At 50.3% G+C, this 17,360-nt stretch overlaps 1 protein-coding gene and 1 pseudogene across 2 annotated transcripts in view; one reads left to right on the top strand and one right to left on the bottom strand.

The window, feature by feature from the left end:
• Positions 1–17,360, top strand: part of PIGU (phosphatidylinositol glycan anchor biosynthesis class U) — a 109,569-nt gene that overhangs the window by 90,700 nt on the left and 1,509 nt on the right. For both annotated transcript variants that reach the window (XM_059705945.1, XM_059705946.1), the window contains exon 11: positions 4,119–4,261. In XM_059705945.1, coding sequence (XP_059561928.1) covers positions 4,119–4,261 — 143 coding nt within the window. The remainder of the gene's footprint in view (positions 1–4,118; positions 4,262–17,360) is intronic.
• LOC132239533 (large ribosomal subunit protein eL8-like) lies at positions 10,022–13,184 on the bottom strand (annotated as a pseudogene).

Below are 17,360 nucleotides of genomic sequence, written 5' to 3'. Positions count from 1 at the left end.
TTGCATTGATGTTTCTCTCTCTGTCTCTCCCTCTCCCTTCCACTGTCTATAAAAATCAATGGGAAAATATCCTTGGGTGAGACCTAACGAGGGAGGGAGGGAAGGAGGGGGTGAGGGGAGGGAGGAAGGAAGGAAGAAAGGGAACAACTCTATGACCTTTGAAATCCTTAAATCCCCTCTGTGCTCCTCCTGATGGGACTGGAATTTTATTTCTGAATGTCTGAGGCTTAGAGAGAGAACGTGATTTGCCTGAAGTTTCAGTTTGTCAATAGTGGAGCCAGAGATTGGATAAGCCAACCCAGTGAATGTAGTGGGGAACTTGATTCCGTCTGGCCTGGCAAGTCTTATGAAGGGTGAACCCTTTCGTCTCACTAGGCCCTGGTCATCTCTGACATCTCTGACACCTTCTGGTGCCTGGAACAAGCTGTCCTGTGCCCTGGGTCCCTACTGCATCTTCTCTGGCATACAGCTTTAATCCTCTGGCTGTCAGCCAGCAGGAGTGAGGAGCAGCTCCCCAGTCCTGCAAAGGTCACCGCAGGCCAGAAGCCAGCTGGATGCTGGTGACATTTCCTCCAGGCACATGGGAATGTGTGTTTGCAGGTCTTCATAATTGCACCCAGGAGCTGCCTGTGAGCCTCTCTCAGTCTCTGTGCACTAGGTCACCTTCTTGTCACCTGATCTGAAGCCCAGAGTTGCTGGAGGAATGGAATAAAGACCCACCTGGGCTATCAGGCCACTGGAGTTCTCTTTCAGGAAAAATGTATATTCTTTTCAGCAAAATAATTTCCAGAGGGTGAGAAAACACTGAAATGTAAATAGTGATATCGAAGTGGAGCAATGATAAATAGGTTTATTATTTCTCAAGGTTGTAACATTGCTTAATAATAACAACAACAACAATAATAATTCTCAGTGCACACATCCCTTTTCCCAGACTTCCTGTTCTGGGAGAGAGGTTGAGAGGTCTCAGGAAGGCTTTAACCTGTCAGCTGTGAAAGCCCAGAATTGTGGAAATTTCAAATCAGAAAAGAGGACCTCAGAAGCCCTCCAGGCCAGTGTTTCTAAATTGTGGGATTTCAAAGACCACTAAAATTTCAGAAAGCTCTGATGACAGAGTTGCCAACTTTTTATTTTACTGATGACATTAAAACAGTCAACTACCAGCCCTAGCTGGTGTAGTTCAGTAGGTTGAGCATCATCCAGTGCACCAAAATGTCGCCAGTTCGATCCCTGGTCAGGGTGCATGCAGGAGGCAACCAATCGAAGTTTCTCTCTTCCTCTCTCTCTGCCTCTCTCTCTTTAAAATCAACAAAAACATTTTTAAAAACAAAAAACAGTCAACTACCAACCATCCATTTTCATTTCATAAAAGAGAGGACTTTTTACAAAAGCAACAACCAGCAACAAAAAAACACCTGTCATTTCTCAAGAATGAACCTTAAATTGAAAGCATTCAGCTTTCATAAGAACTTTGAACTACCTGTCCTGGTCATTTTCCCTGTGACAGCGAAGTCTCTGTTGCAGACTGCTGTGGGTCTCCTCTTTGTAAGGTCTACAACTGTGACCCAGTGGTTCACAGCCGTGGCTGCATATTGCAATCACGGGGGAACATATTTTATTTTATTTTTATGGGGTAAGCTTTTAGAAACCATGATGGACCCATCCCTAGAGACTCTGATTTACTTAATGTGGCTTCCACAGATGATTTCATTTTGCAACCAAAATTGAGAACCCTGTGTAATCATTCTCTCTCCCAATGCATGAAACCCCCACAATAGCATTTCAGCCAAGTCTTTGGACAGCTGATACCAACAGCCTTAAGGTTCCAGAGTTTCCCTATCCCTTCAGTCTCCCAAAATTCTGACTTAGGAGAAGGGATTTCCTGAAAGTCAGGATCAGATTGGGGAAGGGAACTTCAACTCATTAAATGCCTACCATTACCAGACTTAGTGCGAAGGTTTTTTTGTATTGTTTTTATTTTTTAAATTTAAATTTTATTTTGTTTTTTTGTTAATCCTCATCCGAGGATATTTTTCCATTGTTTGGGGGGTGTTTTTTTTGTTGTTGTTTTTTTGGGGGGTTTTTTTTAAAGAGAGTGGAAGAGAGAGGGAAAGACAGAGAGAAATATAGATGTGAGAGAAACACATTGATTGGTTGCCTCCAACCAGAGCCAGGGCCCGAGGAGCCTGCAACCAATGTACATGCCCTAGATCGGGATTGAACCTGGGACCCTTTGATCTTCAGGCCAACACTCTATCCACTGAGCCAAACTGGCTAGGGCTTTTTTATGTTTTCATAAGGTATTCTTTTTTAAAAAATTAATTTCAGAGAGGAAGGGAGCGGGAGAGAGAAATAGAAACATCAGTGATGAGAAAGAAACATCAATCCGCTGCCTCCTGCAAGCCCCACACTGGGGATCACGCCCACAACCCAGGCATGTGCCCTGACCAGGAATCAAACCATGACCTCCTGGTTCATAGGTCGATGCTCAACCACTGAGCCACGCCGGCTGGGCAAGGTATTCTTTTAATTAATTTATTTTAAATAATATTTCTTAGTTCACTTAAAAATAAAGTGTAAAGAAAGAAATAAAAAATAGCATATAATCTCACTTTCAGAGGTCCCCTGTTGAATTAGAAGGGAGAAAAAAGCACAGTGTAGTAGGCAGAATAATGCCCCCTTCTCACTTCCCACAACCATGTTCACATCATAATCCCCCAAACCTGTGATTATATCACCATCCGTGGCCAAAAGACCTTCAGGTGGGAGAGTATCCCGGCATGTCCAGGTGGGCCCAATGTAATCAGGTGGGAGCCAGGGGTATGTGGGAAATATCTGGACCTTCCTCTCGGTTTTGCTGAGAATCTATAACTGCTCTAAAAACTAAAGTGTGTTTTTTGTTTGTTTGTTTGTTTGTTTTAATCCTCACCTGAGGATATCTTTTCCATTGATTTCTAGAGTGAGTTAAAGGGAGGGGGAGAGAGAAAGAGAAACATCGATGTGAGAGACTCATTGATTGGTTCCCTCCTGCATGCACCTGTACCCCTAACTGGGGCTGGGAAACCTGCAGCTCTTCGGTCCATGGGCCGATACTAACCACCGAGAAAAACCGGCCAGGACTAAGGTCTGTTTTTTTAAAGAAGTGGTGAGGGAGTCAGGAGAGGAGTTCGGAGTGGTGCCATGTGAGAGGACGTAATTCCACGTTGCTGGTTGAAGATGGAAGGGGTCATGAGCCAAGCACGCAGGTGGCCTCGACCCACTACAAAGCCAAGCGAGCGGGTTTTCCCTGGAGCCTCCCGAGGGCAGGCAGCCCCGAAGGTACCTTGTTCTTTAGCCTGTGAGACCCATGTTGGACTTCCGGCCTCCGGATTTGTGAGATAGTAAGTTATATTGTTTAAGCCGCTGAGTTTGTGGTAATTTGTTATAGCAGAATAGAAAACACACAGTAATCCGTCCGTGCCAGGTTTTCCTGTTCAATCCGTGTAACACGCCTATGAAATTGGCATTTTAGCCCTGTTTTAGAGATGGGGAAGCTGAGACTCAGAGGAGCTTGCTGACAAAGCAGGAATTTTAACCAAGGTCTCTCAAGCAGAGGCGAGTCTGTGCCCCACTGTCATGCTGCCCCCCCCGTCCAGCTGAAGGCACCGGCCTGCCTGGCTGCGCTGTGTAGCAGGCCCTCCCTGGGGCTTCATGGGGAGCTGCTCCTTGGTGGGATTCTGCATTCCCTCTGGGGTGGTGTGATGTTGGAGGGAGGGTGTCTGAAAGAGGCGTTTAAATCACCTACGGAAGAGTGAGGGACATTTGAAGAGCAAGACAGGAGACTTGAAACATGAATTAAGGAGAATGGAAGATGTGTTTCTAGGACCCTCTGAGATTGGGTTAGAGAGCATGTCTTGCTGCCCAGAGGCACAGGAGGAGGTACGGAGTCCAAGTCCCACTGGCTTTGGGCACAGGGAACCATGACTCAAGGGTCTTAAGTTGGCACCCAGTGCCTCTGAGTAGCAAGGGGAGAGGGGTGCTCTGCGTTGGGCTGCAGCAGGCTCTCCCTGGGCCTCTCGGTCCTGCAGGGCCATCACAGAGAATCAGCACTGGCTCATTGTGACCATCTGTCTTTTCAGTCCTGCGGAACATTTTTGTCCTCGGCTGCATCATTATCGTCTGCTCCCTGCTCTTCCCCGTCCTGTGGTACCTCTGGATTTACGCAGGAAGTGCCAACTCCAATTTCTTTTATGCCATCACACTGACCTTCAACGTTGGGCAGGTAAGAGTTAAGGGTGGCCAAAACCGGTTTGGCTCAGTGGATAGAGCGTGGGCCTGCGGACTGAAAGGTCCCAGGTTCGATTCCGGTCAAGGGCATGTACCTGGGTTGCGGGCACATCCCCAGTAGGAGATGTGCAGGAGGCAGCTGATCGATGTTTCTCTCCCATCGATGTTTCTAACTCTCTATCTCTCTCCCTTCCTCTCTGTAAAAAATCAATAAAATATATTAAAAAAAAAAAAAAGAGTTAAGGGTGGCCTGGGACAGGGATTCATTTTGTATTCTCAGACATTTGACCTAGGCTGTGGGTTCTGCAAACTAGGGGTTTGGATGTGAATGAGGGGACAGTAGCTCATTGTCTGGTAGAGAAGATGGGGACATGAGAGCAATGGGAAAACTGCCTCTGCTAACATTTATTGGGCTCCATGCTGAGCTATTGCCTTGTCGAATTCTCACAGCAAGCATAGTGTTGCCCTAGTTTATAAATGGGAATCGAGCCCTGGCTGGTTTGGCTCAGTGGATCGAGCGTCAGCCTGCAGACCGAAGGGTCCTGGGTTCAATTCTGGTCAAGGGCACATACCTCGGTTGTAGGCTCCTTCCTGGCCCGGGTCCTGGTCTGGGCATGTGCAGGCGGCAACCAATCAATGTGTTTCTCTCACATTGATATTTCTCTCTGTCTTTTCCTCTCTCTTCCACTCTCTTTAAAAATCAGTGGAGAAGTATCCTCGGATTAAAAAACAACAACAAATGGGAATCACGGCTCGTGAAGGTTGCCTTTTGCCCAAGGTCACTGGAAGAGCCAAGAACAAAATGTAGGGAAGGCTTGGTTTCTGAGACCACCCTCTTTCTGTAACAGTGCCTGGCTGCACAGCACCGTGTGAGGGTGGGGAGGGCAGGAGCAGGGGGAGGAGAGGCTCCGGGGACAGCAGGAGCAAAGACAGGGACCTGAGAAATGGTTGGGTCTGGAGTGCAAATTGCACGGCTGGGAGTAGCAGGAGAGGAGGCCATGGGATCACTAAATGAGAAGTACCAGCAAGGAGCCCAGCCTCCTTGACCCAGGGCAAGCCTCCCCCTTGTGCTGTAGAGCAGTGGTTTTCAGCAGCAGAATCACTGGGGGGAGCTTGTTAATCTGTATTAAATTCTGTAGTTATATCTGATTGTTACCATTACATGGCTTTGATTGTCAGTAAAATAAGCAGATTTTCTAATCCCACCTCCACAGATGTTGACTCGGTAGATGTGGAAAACGGTCAGAAATCTGAAGTTTTCACAAGCTCTTCCAGAGATTCTGTTTCAGGTGGATGAGCAAACACCTCCAAAGGTCCCTGTTGGTTGTGCTGCGTCCTCTCAGGGCGGCTCTGTCCTCGTCGTGGAGGTCCTGTGGGATCCGTTGTACCGTTTACCATTTCATTTGCCTTTGGCACAGCCAGGCGTTTCCTGTGCATAATGGGCTGGAAGGGAAGCAGGGCTAGCTGGGAGACTGATGGCACTGAATAACCCCAGGGGGAGGCTTGCCTCCAAGGTTAGCTGCTGGGAAAGAAGGAGGGAGTTCGGGCTTTTGCTATGAATGATGGGTCTGGTATTTCCTGCATGGACATTTCTGGGCAATTAATGTCCAGCCCAGCTATTTATCTTGATTTGTGAACAGCAGGAAGAGTGATGGAGGGCCTGTGGCTTGGGTGGGACCAGGCCTGTCACATAGTTATTGATGGTGGGTGCTCAGCACCTCCTACCTGTTCCTGCAGGATTCGACTTAGTGTCTTGGAGGAATCTGGAGGGCTGTTCTGGCTCTTCGGTCTTTCTGAAATCCCCTTACTTTTCCTTTGAAAGTGATGACTGGCATGTGAGGGCATTGGGCCTGCCCTGGGACGCTGGGAGCTTGGTGAGCGCCACTGAAATACCCCCCAGTTTGTTGTCCTGTCATGAGTGTCAGGTGGGCCAGCAGTGGGATTGCAGTGATTAGGAAGCATCTGTGGACCTGCCAGATAACAGCTTTCTATGTGTTTCCTTTGGCACCTTTATGAAGCAAGGGTCTCTGTAAAAGGCATGGAGATCTCAGCAAGTGGTCAGGTGCCATCAAAGGCAAGAGGAACTGAATTGTTGGGACAGGAGGATGGTGCTGGGGGTGGGAAGCAAAGGCTGGGTAGATGGAGTGTGTTAATGACTCAGCTACAGCGAAAAACCAGACTGAATTTTTGGCATTGCCTTTACCTTTAAAAAAAATCTTAGAAAAAAATTGTTTTCAGTATATTTTTATTGATTTCAGAGAGGAAGGGAGAGGGAGAGAGAGATAGAAACATCAATGATGAGAGAATCATTGATCAGCTACCTCCTGCCCGCCCCTCACTGAGGATCGAGCCCACAACCCAGGCATGTGCCCTTGACTAGACTCAAACCTGAGACCCTTCAGTCCACAGACCGACGCTCTACCCACTGAGCCAAACCAGCTAGGGCTAAAATGTATTTTTAATCATACAAGCAATACATGAATTCATTATTGGAAGGGAAAAGAAGTCCACATAGAAGCATATGGAATGATATTGGAGATCCGCCTGGGCCCTATCCCTTCCCCCGTGCAGATGTGATCACTGGGTCAGTCTGGTGTGTGTCTGCAGACGTCCCCTGTATGTTTACAGACAGCTTTACATACATACGCACACACAAGAGCTGTTCTGTTTATATAAAGAAATCACATCCTGCACTGCTGCTTTTCACTTAGTGATCTGATCTCACGATAATTCTTTAATGGCTCCGCTATCCCATGATTAGATGTACGATGATGTATCCTGATGGACACCGAGGTCGCTTCTGATTGTTTTGCTATAAATAGAAGAGTATTGCCTTGCGTATCCCTCCACATACTCTTGTATAGGCATGCCAGTATTTTCTTAGGATAGATTCCAGGGGGTGGAATTTGCTGGAGCAGAGGGCATATACATTGTACATTTGGCCAGATATTGCCAATTTGCCCTTCAGACAGATCAGACCAACCTCCAGGCTTCCCAGCAGTGGTCCAAGTGACTGTAAGCTATGGTTTGTTCAAGCACAGCCAGCACAATGTGTCATCGGCCTCCTAGGGTCTGGGCTCTGTGGCTCTGAGCCAGAGACAACTCTGTGGGGTCAGATGCTTCCGGGACTGCTGGCTTGGGGCTTTCTGGCTGCCACCTCCAGATCACTAAAGGGGCTTGTCAAGTGGGGGCCCTTATTCACCAAGGCAGGCACTCCAGGCATATTGATGTCTGGGAGCACTGGCTGAGGTAGAAGAGCAGCCCTTGTCATGAGGGTTATACTTACCCTGCCCTCGCGCCTGTTGGTAGTCACAGGGTTTAAATATGAGACATTCAGAATGTTAGTATGAGTTAAATGTCACCTCCTCAAAGAGGCCTTTCACGAGGTTCCCCTGCCCACTGTCTCTTTCTTAGCCCCCTTTATAGCACTTGCCCAACCTGTGACTATATTATTCTTCTTCTCTCTCTGCCTGTGAGCTTCTAAAGGCAGAGCTTGGCCTGTCCTACCCACTGCAGGGTCCCAGCTACCAGTGCTTGGCACAGAGCATTGTTTAGCAAATATTTGTTGAATGAATGAATGATCCAAAGATAGCCAGGGGAACGTCATGTGATTAATGGCCAAATGTGCAGAGTAAGCACTGGAGGAATCTAGAGGGAGCAGATACCTTTCCCGTTGTGAGTGGTCAAGGGAGGCCACAGGGAATGAGGAGTAGGAACTGGACCTTACAGACTCAGAGAGTGAGAAGGGAAGGGGAGATCACCTAGGAGGTGGGCAGGAGGGAGCCAAGTCACCCCCAGTGGCTGAGGTCCGTGGGTGGCTGCTCTGTCCACAGCCCTCCTCCAGCTTCTGCCAGAACCTGGCCTCTGGCCAGTGAAGCCCAGCATGTCCACAGCGCAAGGCCCCTCTGCTTCAGTCTGACCTGTAGTCCGTGTTGCCATTGAAAAGTATGACATTCAGGGACGTGCCCCAGTCCCACAGCCAGCTCTTCTCAGCTCTCCCAGCTGAGACGGTGCCCGAGCCACTGGTCCTCACTCTCCTCTCCCTGGGCAAGACACATCAGAGGTATCCTGAGAACCGATGAGTGTGGATTTTCAGCAGGCGACTGGAGCCAGGCCGTCATTGCTGAATCAGAAGCTGAATATAGGGAACATCTTGGCCTGTAGATTTTAAGCCCAGCTCTGTTAGAGTTGGTCAGTGCCATACCCTATAATAGAACAAATTATTGGTAGATTTTTAGTTTCACCAGCAGGTAAACACTAGTGACCTCGGCCCACATCCTTCCCCCTGGGGCCATTAAGTGTTTTTCAGCATGTGGCATGGATCATTAGCTAATTGTGCCTCAGAGTCAGTGACCAGGAAATGACAACACCCATCCATAGAGGGGAGCGCGCGCGCGCGCGCGCGCGCGTGTGTGTGTGTGTGTGTGTGTGTGTGCGCGCGCGCGCGCGTGCGTGTTTACTGAGAGAGATCAGTTGATTGAGGTCCCTTTCCACTTCCTTACTGTGTGATCTTCAGCAAGTGATTGAATTTCTCTGGGGGGCAGTTTTCTCCCACCTCTCAGGGTGTTGAAAGAATTGGACATGTTATGTGTGGTCCCGTTGCCATTATTCATATGTCGACATGGGAAATAGTACAAACTTCCTTTTCAAATACCCAGAGCAATTTCCTAGGAAACCATTTGGACCCAGAAACTGAGGGAAATAGAACAGTCCCCCTCCTCTTTGTTTCTGACCCTGTTCTTCTCCAGGTCAGCGATGACATATAAACAAAAAGGAATGCATTTTAATTTGGCTTTTCTTTCTTTCTTTTTTTAGGTGACTTTGAGGGTACATTTATTAAGGCAGGAGACAGTGAAACAAGGAAGGGCCTAGCATAGAAGAAGCAATAGGAGAGCTAGGTGAGGCTGCTTTGGCTCACTGGGAAGTCAGAGAAAAGGGGGCCTGGGGACAGTTTCAGGGAGTTAGCCCTGGATGAGCTGCTGCTACCCATTGCTCCCCTGTTTGCAAGCCTCATAGGATCCCCCAGAGTTTAGGAGATGCATGCCAGGGGGCAGGGCCGGAGCGGGGAGCAAGAAGAGGGGAAGGAAATGGCATGGTTGTGTTCCCCAGAGGGGGGTGTGCACCAAATTTAGCATTTTAAAAAGAGTAATATAAGATGTCCCACTCACCCTGATTCAACTTAAAGTCAGGAAACATAGGAACCTTTCCCCCAAATTATAATAGGGGTTCATGTTTAAAGAGAGCTTGCTAGAGGCCGGGCTCCTATGATCTTTGTCTTCTGGATCATGTGCTTTTGTGGCCTGGACCTTTCCCTGTGCTTTGCAACTTCTCTTGTGCACATGGAGAAAGGGGTGTGTGTGTTATTGTTGGCATCACAATGGAAGTATGACTTTTTGTCCTTTTAATAAAACGCCTTGGTGACCTGTGTTCGTACATGAGAGAGGAAGCTCCTTTTTGAGTCCCGCATATGTAGACCCATCACACCTGATGTAACTACTCCCCTACTGACAGCCTTTTAAGTTGTTTTATTTTATTTTATTACTAGAGGCCCAGTGCACGAAATTCATGTGCGGGTAGGGTCCCTAGGCCTGGCCAGCGATCAGGGCTGATCTTTGGGGCGACTGGCAGGCAACTGGGGGGGGCCCCCCCCGCTGGCACCCGCCTTGGCTGGCCTGGCGCTTCCCACTAACTGCTGATCCCCCCCCCCCCCCCCCCCTGCTGCTTGTCTGGGCCTTCGGGCTGGGGGCAGCTCCTGCGTTGAGCATCTGCCCCCTGGCAGTCAGTGTGTGTCATAGCAACCAGTTGGTCTGCCTGTTGTTCCGCCATTCAGTCAGTTTGCATATTAGGCTTTCATTATACAGGATGATAAGGAATTCACTTAATTCGCCTTTGAGGGAGGCACTGTTATTATTCCCTGACACAAGTGAAGAAGCTGAGGCTTGGAAGTCACAAAACTCCAAAGAGGTACACTTATTCTTGCCCTTGTTCATTATGTCCTCCCTGTAGACTGCGGATTCCACTGGGGCAGCCCCCTGGTCTCTCTCCTTCACCACTGTATCCCCAGCACCAAGAATATTCACTGACTGTTTATTGATGAATGAATGGAGTGAGCAGGAATTAGAAACCACATTTTACAACCAGTGATCTCTCAATCTTAAACACCCTAACCTCCCAGTTCCAGTTTGCTTTGGTCCAAGCTGGGCCTGTGGCAAGTTCTGCTGGATTCCTAGGGGATCAGAGCCAGAGCCCCTTCCCCTCCTGCCTGTGTGGCAGGCCCTGAGAGTCCCACTCCTGCTCTGTCACACCCTGCCCATCCCTTCCAGCAGAGTCTGGAACACGCTCGGAGCTGCTGCCTCCTCACATGCGAGGCCGCCCTGGTGCTGCTTTGTGCTACAGACCCTGTAGGTCCTGGGCTGGCCCTGTTTTCTGTCTTCAGGGAGCCCTGGAATCTGGGCACCAACCAACTGGCGTGTTGGGCCCTGCTCAGCACTCGCTTATTCACTTCAGGACAAATGAAACCCCAGTCCTGTCTCCTGGAACTGCTTCTCACTTGGCCTGATGCCATTCTGGGGAGTGGCCATGTGAAGGGACATGGGTCAGATCCGCAGTGTTGGGTGGTCTGTAGCCCCTACTTGTGACCAGATGGCGGCCCATTCCCGGCTTATTCCTGTGGGTTGTGTGGTGGAGGGTCCCTGTGACGCAGGCTGAGCCCTTGTCCAGCTGGCTGTGCATGTTTACCTGATTTCCTCTTCCAGTGGCATTTACCAAGGTCTTCATTCCTTTGTCCCCCTCATCATCAGACATCCCAAGCTTATCTCTCACAAGCTTTCATATCCTCCCCCGACAGCCAGAGTGACAGGAAAAACCTGGGTTAAATGCATGGGGGCACAGCCAGCCAGAAGGCCTGGGCTTAGGAACCCCTAATTCCAGTAATTCCCAGCCCATCTGGCTCGCTGGCCTTAGAGGAGTCACAGAGCTCCTTGGGCCTGATTTACTTATTTGCAAGTATGAATTAGGTGCCTGCTGTGCACCAGACGCTCAACTGGGGTGAACGAGGGACGTAGCCCTGCTTCTAAGCAGCCCACAGTCTGGGAGAGAAAGAAAAGGAAATAGGCAGGATTGGGGTAGCCGGGTAGTGCTATGAACAAGACAAACAGCTCAGAGCTGGGCAGTTAAGGAAGCTCTGGAGGGAGGCCCCTCTAAGTGGAGTCCTGAGACGGGGTGTGTGGGGGGAGCTCTGTAGGCCTGGTGAGTGCCACCTGATAGGAACGAGGCCATTTCAGGTCAGCAGTGTCAGAGCCACGTGGCCTCCTGAGCCTCACTGTGCTGAGGACCAGTCTGAGCTCTGGTTTTGAGCTGAGGACAACTGCGATAAGATTCATGCTCTGAAAGCCTCACTCTGCCAGGAAGGGGAGAGAGGTGAGGGCTGTAAGCTGGAACCTGAGCCCAGGGAGGAGGCTGTTTCAACCTGGCGAGAGGGGGTGGTTGCCTGAGTTTCCTCAGCCTAGAGGGGGTTGTGAGGGGTTGGGTGGGGAAAGCTTTGTTCAGTTGGAAAGTGCCACATAGAAAATGATTGCCAAAGGAAGCAGTTTTCTGTCTCTAGATCTTGCTTCCACACCCACTGTTCCGTGTTAACATCTTATATTACCATGACGCATTTGTCAAAACCAAGAAACTGACCCTGGTCCATTATTACTAAGTAAACTCCAGACTTGATGTAGATGTCCCAGTTTTCCCTGTCATGGCCTCCTAGGACCCAGTAGGAGGCACCACATTACATTTAGTTGTCAAGTCTCCCTGTGTCCTCTGCTCACTTTCCTCATTTCTCATGGCCTGGACAGTCTTGAGGAGCATTGGCCAGGGAGCCTGTCGGGCGCCCCCACTTCCAGTGTGGCTGATGCTTTGTCATCATGAGACCAGGTGTGGGTTCTGGAACACTCGGGCAGTAGGACCTGCTGGCCACCTGAGTTCATGCTGCTGCCCTTCATCGTCTGGTTCCACTGTTTCCAGGCTCCTCCAGGGGGAAGTTGCCGTTTTCCCTGCCCCTGCTCTGTCCTTTGGGAGCGAGTCACCAAGCCTAGCCCACCCCAGGGGTAGGGGGTGATAGTGGGCAAGAATTAGGCTCTACTTTCTAGAAGGGGGATTATCTTCATAGTTTATTTATTTAGGCTGGAGAAGAATTTTTATTTTATGTGCAAAAAACTCCACAGTGCACACTTAGCTCAGCTTAGTGGCCGGTTCCTTGGCCTTGGCCTTTTCCAGCTTGGCAATGCGAGCCACCGACGCTGGACCCAGGACGTTGCCTCCCCAGTGGCAGCGGATCTCAGCATATCTGTCCTTGTAATTGGTCTGGATAGCCCCCACCAGCTTAGCCAGAGCTGCCTCGTCTTCCGAGTTTACCTGCGTGAAGGCAACCGTGGTGCAGGTCGTCCTGTGGACGAGACGCCCAGCCGGGCCTTCCCCTTGCTCATGCAGTAGGGAGCCCCCATCGGCCAGCACAGGCAGGGCAGGAAGACCACCAGCTGCATGGGATCCACGTTGTGTGTAGTCACGACCAGCCGAGTCGTCTTGTTCTCTCACTGCAGGGTGGTGACAGTGTTAGCCCCTGCTCAAAGGACAGGTGGCCTCTTGGTGGGGACATCCCCTTTGCCGGCAGCTTTTTTCTCAGCCTGAGCCACCAACCTCTGCTTCTTCTCTTGCTTTGTCTCTGGCCTGTACTTGTGGGCCAGCTTCAGCAGTTGAGTAGCTGTTTGGTGATCCAAGGCCTGAGTGAACTGGTTAATGGCACATTCAGACACGTATAGAGAATAGCCCTTTGCTGCTGTAGCTGAATGTAGCAGGGCCATTTGATAAAGCAGGTGAGGTCCCTTTTGGGCTGGATGTCCTGTCCAATGCCAGAATTCCTGGGCCTTTTCTCAAACGGGATTTATCTTCTTGGCCTCCTGCTTCTTCATGACAGCAGGGCGGAGCCGCCTTCCTTCTTCCCCTTAGGCGAGACGAGAGAGCTCATATATTATTATTATTACTACTACTACTACTACTACTACTACTACTACTACTACTACTACAGGCCCGGTGCATGAATTTGTGCACAGGTGGGGTCCCTTGGGGTTGGCCTGCGGGGATAGGGCCAAAACCCACAGCCCAACGCCACCTACTGCTCCTGCCTGCCACTCCCACTCATCCCGGCCCCACTGCGCCTGCCTCGGGCTCACACCCAGTCAGTCCCGATTGGGAGAGGCTCGCGCTGCTGCAGCGGCGCTTGCCAGCCCTGAGCCCTACATCTGGTGCCCGTCCCAAGTGGGGATTGCCAGGACGCAATGCAGTGGGATGCCCTTGCTGGCCCAGCATCTGAATCTGTCCCACTGACCTTCATGTCGGTTGTCAGGTCCATCTGACAGCCGCTTTTATATCCTTTCTTCCTTGCCAAGCATCTAGGAGGGGAAGTGGCCACCGTGCCTGAGGCCAGTTTCCAGGAGGCTGGCAGCACTGTCATGATCAGTTGTGCCAGCAGCACCAGTCCGTTGGTGCCTGGCTTGTTCTCCCATTTTGGACCTGCAGGACTACTGAGGGAGGGAGTGGCTGCCACTGGGCTGGTGGGCCACCAGGACAGGTCAGTCAGCTGAGCAGCGCTCCCGCTGTGGGAGTGCACTGGCCACCAGGGGACAACTCCCTTGTTGAGCATCTTCCCCCTGGTGGTCAGTGTGCATAATAGCAACTGGTTGTTCAGTCGCTTAGGCATATATGTATACACACACACACACACACACACACACACACACTAGTGGCCTGGTGCATGAAATTCATGCACGTGGGTGAATTCCCTCAGCCCAGCCTGTACCCTCTCCAATTGGGGACCCCTTGGGGGATGTCTGACTGCCGGTTTAGGCCTGATCCCAACTGGGCCGTTTAGGGATTAGGATCGGGCCTAAACTGGCAGTCGGATATCCCTCTCACAGTCTGGGACCACTGGCTCCTAACCACTCACCTGCCTGCCTGATCACTCCTAACTGCCCTCCCCTGCTGGCCTGATCTCGTCCCAACTGCCCTCCCCTGCCGACCTGATCTCGCCCCCAACTGCTTTCCCTGCCGGTTTGATCTCACCCCCAACTGCCCTGCCCTGCCGGCCTGATCTCTCTCCCAATGGCCCTCCCCTGCCAGACTGATCATCCCTAACTGCCTCGGCCCCCACTACCATGGCTTTGTCTGGAAGGAAGTCGGATGTCTGGAAGATGGCCGATCAACCTGGTCTAATTAGCATATTACCCTTTTATTAGTATAGATTATATAGGATACGATTGCTTAAATGGGGGGTTGGGGGGAAGCCTTTTTCAGCAGGAGGAGATGCTCTTGGAAGACAAAAACACATAATCCCTATATCTGGACTGATAGCCAGCCATATGCACTATACTGGCAAACGGGTTATTAAAAAATTGAGCCACTTTCTTACACCTTACACCAAACAGCTGTTGCCCTTAAAATCCCTCCTTAGCCCCCACCTTAGGTTCTGCCTTCGCAGTTCACCCAGATTTGGTTCTGATTGGTCGGTTTCTATGCCAGTCAGCATCTCCAGGCCTGATCAGAGAGGTGAGGCTGATCAACAGCCACCCCACACTGCTGGCGAGCAGGCTGAACTGCTGATCTCTCGGAGAGAGAGAAGCATGGCTGCTGGCGAGGCCTGGAGAGAGAGAGAAGCAGGGTCTGACCCGCTGCTTCTCTCTCTGCAGTCCTCACTAGTAGCCGCGGATCAGCCCCACTCTCTCTCCCTTGAGAGCTCAGCAGTTCAGCCCACTCGCCAGTCCCCGCCCACTGGAGCCTGCTATGCGTGCTGCCTGGAGTTCGGTCGAACCTTTGGTCGTTTTGGGTGTTATGGACCCTGGGTTTTTATATATTAGTAATATATTATTAATATATTTTTAAATATATTTATATTGATTTCAGAAGGGGAGAGAGAGAGAGAGAAATATCAATGATGAGAGAGAATCATTGATTGGCTGCCTCCTGCATGCCCATACTGGGACCAAGCCTACAACCCAAGATGTGCCTTTAACCAGAATCGAACCTGGGACCCTTCAGTCTGCAGGCTGATGCTCTATGCACTGAGCCAAACCAGCTAGGGCTTATTTTTAATTCTTCTGCAAGAATATCAAAAGGAATTTCCCGCCCTAACCAGTTTGGCTCGTGGTCCCAGGTTCAATTCCGGTCAAGAGCATGTACCTTGGTTGCAGGCACATCTCCAGTACGGGGTGTGCAGGAGGCAGCTGATCAATGTTTCTCTCTCATTAATGTTTCTGGCTCTCTATCCCTCTCCCTTCCTCTCTGTAAAAAAATCAGTAAAATTTTTTTTTTTAAAAAAAAGGAATTTCCCACCATTTATGTATTATTCAATTATGTATTAGATGATTATTTTTATCAACATAATACATGCATCTAATTTACAAAGTTAAGGCTTTTAAGGAGAAATAATAACTCCCTAAAGTCTTCAGCTATTTATTTGTTCAGGAACTTCTGGATAACATGCTTACTCTATTTGTATTTCTTGGTTCTTTTCTCTTTTGTATAGATTGAACTATATGAAATTGACAATATTTATCTGTTTCTGAGCTGTAAAAAATGGCAATTTAATATGGTTCAACCTGATACCTAGTATTTTGACTTCCTATTACTTGTCCAGCTGATTGTGTGACATTGGAGTTGGCTCATTGCTTTTGTGAATTGTGAATTTGCACTTGCCCTTCATCTGACCTGGCCTGGGGATCAGACCCCACCAGCTGTAGGCTTCCCCAGACCAGGAGCTTGTGCCTGTGTGAGAAAGGGGCTGTAGGATGTGAGGTCAGTGTTTGCTGTGGTACCTGCCCCCATAGGGCAGCTGTGGTGCAAGGCCTCGGGGGCTTGCTGGACTGTGTCTGCTCCGCTGATACCCACAGTGCCTGAGTTCTGTGCCTCTGGCGTACTGGTGCATGGCCCTGCAGGGTCATGGCCACGAGTCCAGCTCTCCCTGGATAGTTTTAGACCAACTATTGAACCTTTTGTGCCTTAATTTTCATCATCCTTCCAGACAGGCTCCAGTCGTGTCCTTATCCTAAAGCCATCACTGGTATTGGCCCTGACCTCCTCCTCCAGACCACTCTGCGCTCTCCTTCCTGTCCACAGTGTGAGAGGCTGCCCAGGATTGGGGTCTCAGGGTCAGGGGCGGAGATCCCAGGCTCAGCTCAACCTCTGATCTGCGCCAAGACCCTAGCCAGGTGGTCCCCCTTCTCTGGGGCTTCTGTCTCCCCATCTGTGCCAAGAGGTGGTTGGTGCTGATAGTCTGAGAGGCCTCCGAGTGCCTGAGAGCTGGTAGTGTCTGCACTGGTGAGCCCCTCCCCTCATCCTTCCATGGGGCTGGCCCTGCTCCTCCTGCTCCAGGCACTGGAGGTCTTGGGAGCTTGGGCCACATGGATTGTAAGACTGTAGGTGCAGCATGTGGGGACCTTGGCAAATCCCAATTCTGCTCTGGGCCTCTGAGAGGGAGGGTGGGCTGCACGTCTAGGGCTCTTTCGATTCTGTGGTTCATACAGGAAAGACGGAGAGCTGGGTGCACATACCATTGTGCCCAGTGCAGGGAGGGAGGAGCACTCGGCAGACATCACAGAAACGAATGTAAAACGGCAATTTGGATGAGTTTGTGCTGCCAAATAGAGGTTAATGGGGCCAAAACTCAGTCTGGGGCATATGGGTGGGCTTTTCTGAGGAAGATCTTCTGAAGTCTGAAGGGGGCAAGCAGGTGTTGACTAGATGAAAGTGGAGAGAGCATTCCAGGCAGAGGAAACAGCCAAGATCCTGCAGTGGGAGGGAAGAGGCCAGTGTGGCTGGAGCAGAGTGAGGTGGAACATGGGGGAGCGTGAGGCATGTACACGGCAGGGACCAGGTGCAAGGCCTCAGAGCCCCAGGGAGCTTATCTTCACCCTACTAGCTAGCCACAGGAAGCCTTTGGAGCAGCGGTTCTCAACCTGTGGGTCGCGACCCCTTGGGGGATTGAACAGCCCTTTCACAGGGGTCGCCTAAGACCATCAGAAACACATATATAATTACATATTGTTTTGTGATTAATC

The sequence above is a fragment of the Myotis daubentonii genome, chromosome 8 (genome assembly GCF_963259705.1).
Source record: "Myotis daubentonii chromosome 8, mMyoDau2.1, whole genome shotgun sequence".
Classification (NCBI taxonomy): Eukaryota; Metazoa; Chordata; class Mammalia; order Chiroptera; family Vespertilionidae; genus Myotis; species Myotis daubentonii.
The sequence above is the reverse complement of the archived record's forward strand: the minus strand, read 5'-3'. Positions and strand labels throughout refer to the sequence as shown.